Source organism: Nomascus leucogenys, chromosome 15 (genome assembly GCF_006542625.1).
Source record: "Nomascus leucogenys isolate Asia chromosome 15, Asia_NLE_v1, whole genome shotgun sequence".
NCBI classification, from domain to species: domain Eukaryota; kingdom Metazoa; phylum Chordata; class Mammalia; order Primates; family Hylobatidae; genus Nomascus; species Nomascus leucogenys.
Window position 1 is genome coordinate 8,576,366 of NC_044395.1, and position 11,141 is coordinate 8,587,506.

General features: G+C 53.2%; 1 protein-coding gene across 5 annotated transcripts in view; it reads left to right on the forward strand.

Annotated features, from left to right (window-relative positions):
* The window catches only part of KIRREL3 (kirre like nephrin family adhesion molecule 3), a 581,266-nt gene extending 570,824 nt beyond the window's left edge, over positions 1-10,442 (forward strand). For 3 of the 5 annotated variants that reach the window (XM_030828762.1, XM_030828764.1, XM_030828763.1), the window contains 4 exons: positions 2,379-2,486; positions 4,665-4,774; positions 8,214-8,300; positions 8,915-10,436. In XM_030828762.1, the coding sequence (XP_030684622.1) occupies positions 2,379-2,486; positions 4,665-4,774; positions 8,214-8,300; positions 8,915-9,358 (749 nt within the window). In that variant the 3' untranslated portion in view covers positions 9,359-10,436. Of the gene's footprint in view, positions 1-2,378; positions 2,487-4,664; positions 4,775-8,213; positions 8,301-8,914 lie in introns of all 5 variants that reach the window. The other 2 variants (XM_030828765.1, XM_030828766.1) reach the window with 2 other exon arrangements.
* Positions 10,443-11,141: the final 699 nt, after the last annotated feature.

Below are 11,141 nucleotides of genomic sequence, written 5' to 3' on the forward strand. Positions count from 1 at the left end.
GCTCTCCAGGATGCAGACAAGGCACTGAGGCCCAGAGGTGTTAAGGAGCCTTCCATGGACATGCTTTGGCTCTGAGTTCTGCCGAGACAAGCCCTGTGTTTTTCCAAGGAGACTTACTAGGAATCTGAGGAGAAACCCACCCAAATCAATCCAATTCAAAAGCAGAGAGCCAATGAGCTGCCGCAGCAGTTTCCCTTTTCTCATGGAACTGAAACCTAGACACATTGTTGTCTATTGGTCAAGGCAAGCTCAGCTGAGGCCCAGCCCCTTTTCTCAGTCTGACTGTTGAACCAATGCGGGCACCTCGCGTTTCAATCCCTAAGTGTCCACCGCTCCACCTCCTCTTGGTCCCCTCCCTGTCACCCCTGGAGTTGTCCTGGCCACTAATTGGTAGGTAACCAATGGCTTCGTGTGCAAGTCCTGGGGTGGCAAAGGGATGCGCCAGCTTAACCAGCAACACCGCCAGCCAGGGGTGCCAGCTCCCTCTGGCTGGAGGGCAAATGGCTGCCCCCTACCCCCACCCCTCGACACCTCCTCTCAGCAGCACCTTCAGAGGCCAGGGTTTGAGGTCTTTCTCCTCTCTTTAAAGAAAAAGACAACAAGAGGCTTACAACCCAGAACTGATACCTAGCTGTCCCCAGTCGCCCACACTGACGAATGCAGGGTAGGCTGGGGAGGGGCTCAGTCTTTAAAAGGAACTTTCCTGGCCTTTAAGACTGTGAACTGCTGATCGGGAACAATGGCTCACGCCTGTAATCTCAGCACTTTTGGAGGCTGAGGCCGGCGGATCACCTGAGGTCAGGAGTTTGAGACCAGCTGGCCAACATTGTGAAACCCTATCTCTACTAAAAATACAAAAATTAGCCAGGCATGGTGGCATGTGCCTGTAATCCCAGCTATTCGGGAGGCTGAGGCAGGAGAATCACTTGAACCCAGGAGGCAGAGGTTGCAGTGAGCTGAGATCGTGCCACTGCACTCCAGCCTGGGTGTCACAGCCAGACTCTGTCCCAAAATAAAAGACCGTGAACTGCTGGTGACCCCTTCCCAGGTAATAACAACAGCAAACACCAAACAGGGCTGGGTGCCAGGCTCTGCTCCAAGGCCTCTGCCCACATTCACCCAGCTCAAGCCCATAACGACCCTCAGAGGGGCTGGTACCATTATCCCCATCCTACAGATATAAGAGAGGCAAAGTGAGTTGCTCAGAAGAAAGGATGGAGCCAGGACTTGGAGCAGCAGCAGTCTGGGTGGTACCGAGCACATGAGATGTGGAGACTCTCACATGTCACTCTGTGTGTGGAGCTGGACAGGGTGGGAGTGGGGTGAGTGGAGGGGTGGGGGCAGTGAGAGGAGACCTGGATTGACCCTGGCTGGGAAGCTCCTGTGTGTCCTTGGCCAAATCACTTGACTTCTCTGGACCTCAGTGAGAGCCCCAAGCTCTCCCTGCCCCAGCATTCTCTAGTTCTATTCCTGATGGACCCCTCAAGGCCCTAAATCATGTGCTCAGGCCCCACTTGCAGCCATAGAAGGGCCAGGGCTGTCTGGAAGATCACCCCCGCCTCCATCCTTACCCTCCCTGTCCCTACCCCCACTCGGCTTGGGCAGGAGACAGGCTGCAGGGACTCAGCAGGGGTGAGGGCTGGCCTGCCTGGTGTGTGGGCCTCTCTTGCCAGGAGGGATGCAAGGATGCTCAGAGCGGGGGCCTCGAGGGAGAAGCTGCAGACCTGGAGATGGAGGGAAAGGGGCCTCTCTCCTTAGAGAGGTGGCAGTGGAGAAGCTGTAACCCTGCTCCCTGGCCCCTGAGACTTGGACACCTGAGGGCCACAACTGATGCCCAGCAGACCTGCGGGGAAGCTGCTTAGACCTGGAAACACTAAGAGCCGGATGTCCTCTATATTCACCCGAGAAAGGGAAGGGAAGGAGGGAACATACTGAACAAACAAGGGCAGTGACCATAGTCATTTTTCAAAAAAAGCCAGGGCCTATGACTCACTGGCCGCTGTGTGATAGAGCATTCCTGTTTAATGCCAGAGAGCGCTCCATCATGCCAGCCTTACCCCTCATCTCCGGTCTTCCTGTCCCCTGGCCCTCCCTTCTCCGTGTCCGCCTGCCTCGCTCTCCTTCCTCTGCCCTTTACCCCAGTTCTCCCGCCCTCTCCTCCACCCACCAAGCCCCCGTGTCCTCCACCCTGGTCTTTGCAGTCCCAGCTAGAGCTGACCCCAGTTGGACTCAACCCGTGCCTGCCCAGGCCCCACTGAGGCATTTCCCAGGAGGGCCCCATGTGGCAGGGGCTGCCCCCGCAGGAACGGGGTGAGATCTTGGGGGGATAGTAGGCCATTCCCCATCCCTCGTCAGCTGTGCCCGCTTCTCTCCCACAGAGTCTGTGCCGATGGCCGTCATCATTGGGGTGGCCGTAGGAGCTGGCGTGGCCTTCCTCGTCCTTATGGCAACCATCGTGGCCTTCTGCTGTGCCCGTTCCCAGAGAAGTACGGGAGGGAGATCCGGGATCTCAGGGAGGGGGACAGAGAAAAAGGCCAGGCTTAGGCTGCCCCGGAGAGCAAGTAAGCAGGAGTGCAATGAACAGGGGTCCTAAAAGTGCTGTGAGCTCCTGGGGCAGGGAGTGGGTCTGATGCATCGGTGTATGTGAGCCTGGGCAACATGGCGTCTGGCAGAGTGGGCACTAGGCTGAGGTTGACCCCGACTAGACTGAACTTATCTGCAGGGCAGCCAGCATTTTGGATTGAACACATAGCTCTTTCAATCAGGAACTGTACAGAAAGATAGAGGGAAAAGTGGTTTGGGGTTTGATCCTTGCTCTACAAGAGCTGTTAGTCTAGAGAGACCCCATCTCTGCAAGAAAATAAAAATAAAAATAAATTAAAGAGCTGCTAGTCTCACCAGAAAAGCAGGTCACTCACACAGCTGTGGGGGAGTGGGTGGGGAAGCAATAAAGGAATTGCTTTGAGCAAACTTTTAAAAGTCTTCAGTGATTACCAATAAAATTCTAGTGTTTGTGCATGCTTGAAGAATTGCGTACACCCAGGAGATACGTGTGAGAGATTGGATGGCAGAGAACAGGTGAAGACAATGGAGACAGTGTTCCAGTCCCACCTCTTCTGCCACATGACCCTGGGCCAGCCACAGCGATTCCAGGCCTCGGTCTCCTCATTTATAATGAGGATATGACTCTGATGACCCCATCTGGCACTAACATTATATAAGTGCAATGCAAAAAATGAATCACCAGAATGGGTCTGCTCCTCTGCCCCTCAGCAGCTTGCACATGTTTGAAGAAAGCTGTTCCCCTTGCATTTTCTGTACTCCGCACTAAGCAGCCGTGGCTCTCATGACCACCCCAGCAACGACGTGGTCTCAGGACCTCCATCACCACCCTCTCAGTGGAAATTATAGGGAAGCATATAAATATATACACATACGCATATATATACGCATATATACACATATATATATATGTTTTTTTATATATATATAGGGTCTCTCTCTTTTGGCCAGGCTGGAGTACAGTGACATGATCTCAGCTCACTGCAACCTCCGCCTCTCAGGTTCAAGCGATTCTCATGCCTCAGCCTCCTGAGTTACTGGGATTACAGGCGTGTGCCACCATGCCTTGCTATTTTTTTAATTTTTTGCAGAGACAGGGTTTCACCATGTTGCCCAGGCTGGTCTCGAACTCCTGGCCTCAAGTGGTCTGCCTGCCTCAGCCTCCCAAAGTGCTGGGATTACAGGCGTGAGCCACCGCACCAGCTCCTCAAGGATTTCCTTTCTCTTTTCTTTCTTTCTTTTTTTTTTTTTTTGAGACAGAGTCTCATCCTGTTGCCCAGGCTGGAGTGCAGTGGCACAATCTCGGCTTACTGCAACCCCCGCCTCCCTGGTTCATTTAAGCAAGTCTCAGGCTCAGCCTCCCGAGTACCTGGCATTATAGGCGCCCACCACCAAGCCCAGTTAATTTTTGGATTTTTAATAGAGACAGGGTTTCACCATGTTGGCCAGGCTGGTGTCAAACTCCTGACCTCGTGATCTGCCCACCTCGGCCTCCCAAAGTGTTGGGATTACAGACATGAGCCACCGCACCCAGCCAAGAATTTTCTAACAGAGCTCTCCAACTAGAAACAGGCTGCCTCCTGCAGAAGTAGCAGTAAAGCTTCCATCACGGAGGTGTCGACAGAGAAGCTGCCCACCGCCTCAGGGGTGTTTCTCTTTGGATGGGGGTTGGCCATGGGCAATTTAAGGTCCTTTCCAACACTGAGATTTGTGGTTCTATGAATGGAGGGATCGGAGCCCACCTGGTGGAGTAGGTCAGAGAAGACTTCTAGAAGGAAGTGAGAAATCAGTAGGATGAAAAGGATCTAGCTCAGCAAGGTGGACAGGTGGCTGAAGACGATCTTTCAAGCCAAGGGTGCATGGCTGAGGGGCACGTGACAGGAGCCAGGCCGCCCATGGGGTCAGCCTCCTCTGAGGCCCAAACGCCCACAGCATCTCCATATGGAGGTTCTGTTGGTGGGGGGCCGGTGGAGCTGCTGAGTTCAGGGGCTGGAGGGGAAATGCAGAGGGCGGCAGGGCAGGGGCAGGGGACTGCAAGGGAGCTTGCCATCTCAAAGGTAAGAACTAAATCTATCATCTATACTTTACTATTTTATCTCCAGATCTCAAAGGTGTTGTGTCAGCCAAAAATGATATCCGAGTGGAAATTGTCCACAAGGAACCGGCCTCTGGTCGGGAAGCTGAGGAGCACTCCACCATCAAGCAGCTGATGGTAAGAATGCAATTACGCCCCATCCCATCCCGTGACCCCATTCCCAGAAGGTCCTAGGACTAGAGGTGTCTCAATGAACTAGATGCTTCCAAAAAGCAGAGCAGCGTTCAAGATGCCCCCTGCCCACCCCACAATAGGTGAGGCACACTCTCTCAGCCAACAAATGTGATTGTGTGCCTGCTATACTGTGCCTGTGTTCTGGCAGACTCAAAGACATCTAAGATGCAGGCCAGGCCAGGTGCAATGGCTCATGCCTGTAATCCCAACACTTTGGGAGACGGAGTTGGACGGATCACTTGAGATTAGGAGTTCAAGACCAGCCTGGCCAACATGGTGAAACTGCATCTCTACTAAAAATACAAAAATTAGCCGGACCTGGTGGCGGGCGCCTGTAATCCCAGCTACTCGGGGAGCTGAGGCAGGAGAATCACTTGAACCCAGGAGGTGGAGGTTGCAGTGAGCTGAGATCAGGCCACCGCACCCCAGTGAGAGCGAGACTCCATCTCAAAACAACAACAAAAAAAGATGCAGTCCAGCCTTCAGAGAGCCTGGCTCTTCAGTAAGGAGAAAAGACATATGCATAAATTGCCACAATATGCTGTTACATAACATATAATCCTCTCCCCTCCCCTGCACACACACACATAGCTATTATAGATATTCAATACATGTCCCTCTCCCTCCTCCCCCGCACCCCACCAAAACAGTCTGCAAGAAACACAGATTCCTCCTTGGGGACTAGATTGCCAGTCAACTCACCACTTCTCCAGCCACATCAAGCCTTCTCCTCCTCTTCCGAATCCCCATTTACGGGCCATCATCTACCCAGTTGTCCAAGCAGAAACCTAGACAACCATGCTAGAAGTTTCTGGTTGCCTTGGTTATAACATGCTGGAGTGGAGGCAGCAGAGCAAAGGATAAAGTAGATGGGCTTTTTGGTGCCTCCGTGTCCTCATCCATGAAATGGGTCTGAAAGCCACAGTATACAGGGCTGTGGTGAGGTTGAAGTGGGCAAAACTCAGAAGGGCTTGAAGCCCATGAAACACAATAAGTGCTCAATAAATATTAGTGGTTGATGTTGCTAGAGGGTGGGCAGCTGCTGCTGTGTTAATACTGGGGTCTTCGGACCCTTACACATGCCCTGGTAGAGGTTCACAGACGTTTACTGAATCAAACTGACTTTTCCCTCGGCTACACTTTCTCTCTCCAATTGACTTTCAGGCCCTGTCAATTCCACTTCAAAAAGTGTCTCAAATGTGTGCCCCACCTGTCCTCCGCCATTACTTCTTTACTTCCGGCCTCATCATTGCTCCCCTGGATGATTATAGCAGCCTGCCAGTTGGTCTCAGCCTTGTAGTCTTTTGTCTCTTTTCTCAATCCACCCTCAAGAGCCTTGAGAAAGGAGTCTTTCTAAAATGCAAATCTGGTCCTGTTACTTGCCCACTTAAAATCCCTCGGTGGCTCCCCACATCTGCTGGACAAAGTCCAACTTCCTGGTGTGTCATCAGGGCTCCTCAATGCCAGGCAGCCACCAACCTCTCCAGCTCCATTTTCCGGCCAAGTGCATCTGGCCTTCCAGACACGCCAAAGAGCTTGATTCCTGGCCTTCGAGTCTTTTAGACTTCAAAGGCCTGTGCACCAGCTGTTCCCTCTGCTGGTAATTTTGTCTGTTGAATCTCACATTCTCTTATAACAATCAACTCTAAGATGTTCCGGGCTTGTCCTCCCCACCCCTGGCGGCGCTGTTCACCTTCTGCTCTCCCAAAACACTTTGTATGTGCCTCCTTTATAGTGCATTCCCCCAATTCCATGTCAGCTTCCCCAGTCATCCCAGAGCTCCTCAAGGGCAAAGGTGATGTTTCGGAGTCTACGCTCATCTATTTCCCCTGGGGCCTAACACAGGGCCTGACAGCGTTACAATTAACACAGTGGAGTGTTTAGTTTTACGAGGGAGGAAACCACAGCCTAGATCTGAGAAGGGATGATGTCACTTAAGCTTAATCAGGTGTGTCCTTCATCCCAAATGGGACCTTGAATTCTCTCCCATTGGGACATTCTGTTTGCCTCAGACTGTCTCCATATCCCTTAGTCCAAATCCACAGGCAAGACTAGGGGCAGCTCAGTGTCAGGTGGGAGCAGAAGGGACTTGCTGAGGGCTCTGGGCTAAGCCACCCCTTGAGGACATCGTCATTCTCCCATTGCCTTCACCTCCTAGTCCCAAGACAGCCCCATCTGCAAGAAGGGGCAGACTTAGAAGTTGAATCTGATGGGAAAGAAGGTCTCCAGTCCCGACAGCGTCAGAGCATTTACTGGAAAAATGAACCACGCGGTCTCTTTAGTGAGGAGGCAGCCAGGTGGCAGCACTTTTGCTGATTCCACGGGGCTCCAAAAAGAAACGAGGAAAGCAGGTTGCAAGGGAGAAGAAACATCCCGGCCCAGAGAGTAGGAGGGAACCTACTACCTCTCCCGTGCAACTAGCAGAGACACATGGCAAGCCTCTCGTGTGTCACAAGTTAAGCATCACTGTGGTTATTCAGATTAATTCATATGCCCACTGGGTGTGCAGTATGCTTTTTCATCTTATGTCTAATAATTTTGTTAATTTTCAGTAATTTAGAGCTAAGCCACTTTGCCTATTCATTCAACATATACATACCATTTGAAGCAGCTCTATTGTATATCAGGCACTGCGCTAGGCATTGGCAAATCAAATAATTAAGAGATTCCATCCCAAAAGCATGCAAGGTCAGTGACCACAACAGGTAAAGCACTGAACCAGGTGTGGGAGGAGCCAGAGACAAGCAGGAAGTGATCCTTGCCCTCAGGCTGTTTGGCATCTCTAAGGAAGATAAGTTTTCATGAGAAAAACAGGTGTGGCCCATGTCGCCAGCATCTCACAGATGGTTGTTCCTTGTGACTTCTTAAGGCCTGCACTAGGCCTGCACGCTGGATAAGAAACTGCCCTAGGCAGCCTTGCCGTGCCCAGTGATTGACATTCTGAAATAATTTATCTACAAGTCCATCTCCCTGACGAGCAGAGCTGTATCTTAATGTACGTTAATCTGTGGATCCCTGGTCCTTAGCAGAGCACCTGGCCGGCATTTTACACTAAACGTTTGGTGAATGGAGTTGAATCAGCCATGTGAGATCTCTGGTGATGCCCTCGCCCAAGCGAGGAAAGTATGGCCTTGGATACCTGCCCGTCACCTCCCCTAACTGCCCCTCACCTCGCCTACTCACCCACCCCCCTCAACTGCTCTTCCCTGTCTCCTAGGATGGGGCTCCAGGAACTCACCTTGACTCTTTCACATGGTCCAGGCAGTGAGGGGTGGTGGGGGTTATATAGGGCAATCTTTTGAGTTTCCGATCTCATCTTTTCCTTGGGGGAAGTGGAGGTTTAGCCACCTCCTATCCACTGAGCAGCCTTTTTGGGTTGCAGATGGACCGGGGTGAATTCCAGCAAGACTCAGTCCTGAAACAGCTGGAGGTCCTCAAAGAAGAGGAGAAAGAGTTTCAGAACCTGAAGGTAAGAAGGGCCCCGGGTTGTAAGGCACAGCCATGGAATCTGGTCTTTAGCTCTGATGGCCCAAACCCCAAATCTATACAACAAATGACAGCAAGTAGGAGAAGAGAAGGCCAGAGGCCAGCTTGGTGGCAGGTGTCCGTCCCTGCCTAAGGCACCTGATCTCCCTACCCCAACGCTGAGGAGGCTGAGAGAGCAAACGCTGAGACTCCCCAATTCTCTTCCACAGCCTCCTCACATGTAGATTCAAAATGAAGCATCCATGTTCTGGACAAAAACAATTAAAAAGCCTGACTTTCAAATGACCTTGCATTGCCCTGACATAAACCCAGTCAAGAGCCTCTGCTTCCCTCCTTCGGCCCTCAGCCCTCACCCTTGCCGGCCCTTCCCTCCTGGGGTCCGCAGTCCCCCTTCTGCCACCTCCTGTTCAGTGTCCTTCTTCCCCTGCACCTTCCCTGCAGCTGTTCACCCCTGAGTTTGCTCCCTACCAGGTTGCTCCCTTCCTCCTGTTTTCCCTCTTCCCTCCCCGCATAAGGGGATGGGCTCAGCCTGGAAACCCCAGCCATGCTCAGTGGAGGCTCCTCCAGGTGACGCTCCTCTTCCTCTCGCCCATCCAGGACCCCACCAATGGCTACTACAGCGTCAACACCTTCAAAGAGCACCACTCAACCCCGACCATCTCCCTCTCCAGCTGCCAGCCCGACCTGCGTCCTGCGGGCAAGCAGCGTGTGCCCACAGGAATGTCCTTCACCAACATCTACAGCACCCTGAGCGGCCAGGGCCGCCTCTACGACTACGGGCAGCGGTTTGTGCTGGGCATGGGCAGCTCGTCCATCGAGCTTTGTGAGCGGGAGTTCCAGAGAGGCTCCCTCAGCGACAGCAGCTCCTTCCTGGACACGCAGTGTGACAGCAGCGTCAGCAGCAGCGGCAAGCAGGATGGCTACGTGCAGTTCGACAAGGCCAGCAAGGCTTCTGCCTCCTCCTCCCACCACTCCCAGTCCTCGTCCCAGAACTCTGACCCCAGTCGACCCCTGCAGCGGCGGATGCAGACTCACGTCTAAGGATCACACACCGCGGGTGGGGACGGGCCAGGGAAGAGGTCAGGGCACGTTCCGGTTGTCCAGGGACGAGCGGTACTTTGCAGAGGATCCCAGAATTGGCCACCTCCAAGACAGCCTCCCAGCGCCTCTGCCACCGCCTTCCTTCGAAGCTCTGATCAAGCACAAATCTGGGTCCCCAGGTGCTGTGTGCCAGAGGTGGGCGGGTGGGGAGACGGACAGAGGCTGCGGCCGAGTGCGCTGTGCTTAGTGCTGACACCCGTGTCCCCGGCCCTTTCCTGGAGGCCCCTGTACCACCTGCTCTGCCCACAGGCACAAGTGGCAGCTATAACTTTGCTTTCATGAAACTGCGGTCCACTCTCCGGTCTCTCCGTGGGCTCTACCCCTCGCTGACCACAAGCTCTACCTACCCCTGTGCCTGTGCTCCCATACAGCCCTGGGGAGAAGGGGATGACGTCTTCCCAGCACTGAGCTGCCCCAGAAACCCCAGCTCCCCACTGCTGCTCAGAGCCCATAGCCTGGAGGCAGACAAGCCAGAAATGGCCTTGGCTAAAGGAGCCTCTCTCTCACCAGGCTGGCCAGGAGCCCACCCCCAATTTGTTTGGTGTTTTGTGTCCATACTTGTGCAGTTCTGTCCTTGGACTTGATGCCTCTGAACTCTGCGGTGGGACCGGTCCCGTCAGAGCCTGGTGTACTGGGGGGAGGGAGGGAGGAGGGAGCCTGTGCTGACAGAGCACCTCGTCAGGTGTGCCCCTCCTGGGCTGTGTGACCCCAGCCTCCCCACCCACCTCCTGCTTTGTGTACTCCTCCCCTCCCCCTCAGCACAATCGGAGTTAATGTAAGAAGTGCGGGAGCTTCTCTGGTCAGGGTTCTCTGAACACTTATGGAGAAAGTGCTTCCTGGGAAGTGTGGCGTTTGAAGGGGCTGGAGGGCAGGTCTTTAAGATGGTGAGACTGCCCTTCTCGGCTGATAAACACAAGACCGGCGATCCTGTCTTCAGTAAGGCTCCACGAGAAGAGAGGAAGTATATCTACACCTCACCCCTCCTAGTCACCACCTGAAATAAATGTTAGGGACACTACTCCAACATGTTTGTTCGGTTCTTTTGTTCCTACAAAGCCACAGGAAGAACCCAAGAGCTCATAGATGCGTTGGGAACCCAAGGTTCTCTGCCCTCCTTTGAGTCAATCGTCCTAGACAACGAAGGCAGTTGATAGCTCTGGTTGTGGTGGCAATAGAACCTACAGGCTGACTCCTCTCCCAATCCAGAGGACGTGAGGGACTCACCCTCCACCTGACTCAGCCAAATATAGCTCAGAGGCAGAGTGGTCACACTAGACACTGGCCAGGCCATTCTGGACCCTTCCTCTCAGCAATATTCTGAAGGCAAAGTTCCCTCCTCTAGAGGTTCAGAGAACAAGACCCGCTAGAAAGAGTCTAGACCACCAGGCACCCTAACACTTTAACACACAACTCAAATAGTGTTCTAAGAAGGGCCTCACTTGTGGGGAAGCTTGATGTGGTCATGGCAGATGGGGTGGATAAACAGGGGCAAGTTAGAGTGCTTGTTGAGGGAGTGGGATTCAAATGGAACTTTAAAGAACCCAAATTGTCCCTAAGGTGGGTTGGAGGTTCCTCGTCAGTTTTAAACCTTTCTTCTCCAACCTTCCCCGGTAGTTCTTACCCATCATGGGAACCTTCATCACACCAGTTTGTGCTTCTTTCCAGACACTGATTCCTTGGATGGTCCCAATCCACAGATTCTATACACAGCCTACACAGCTCC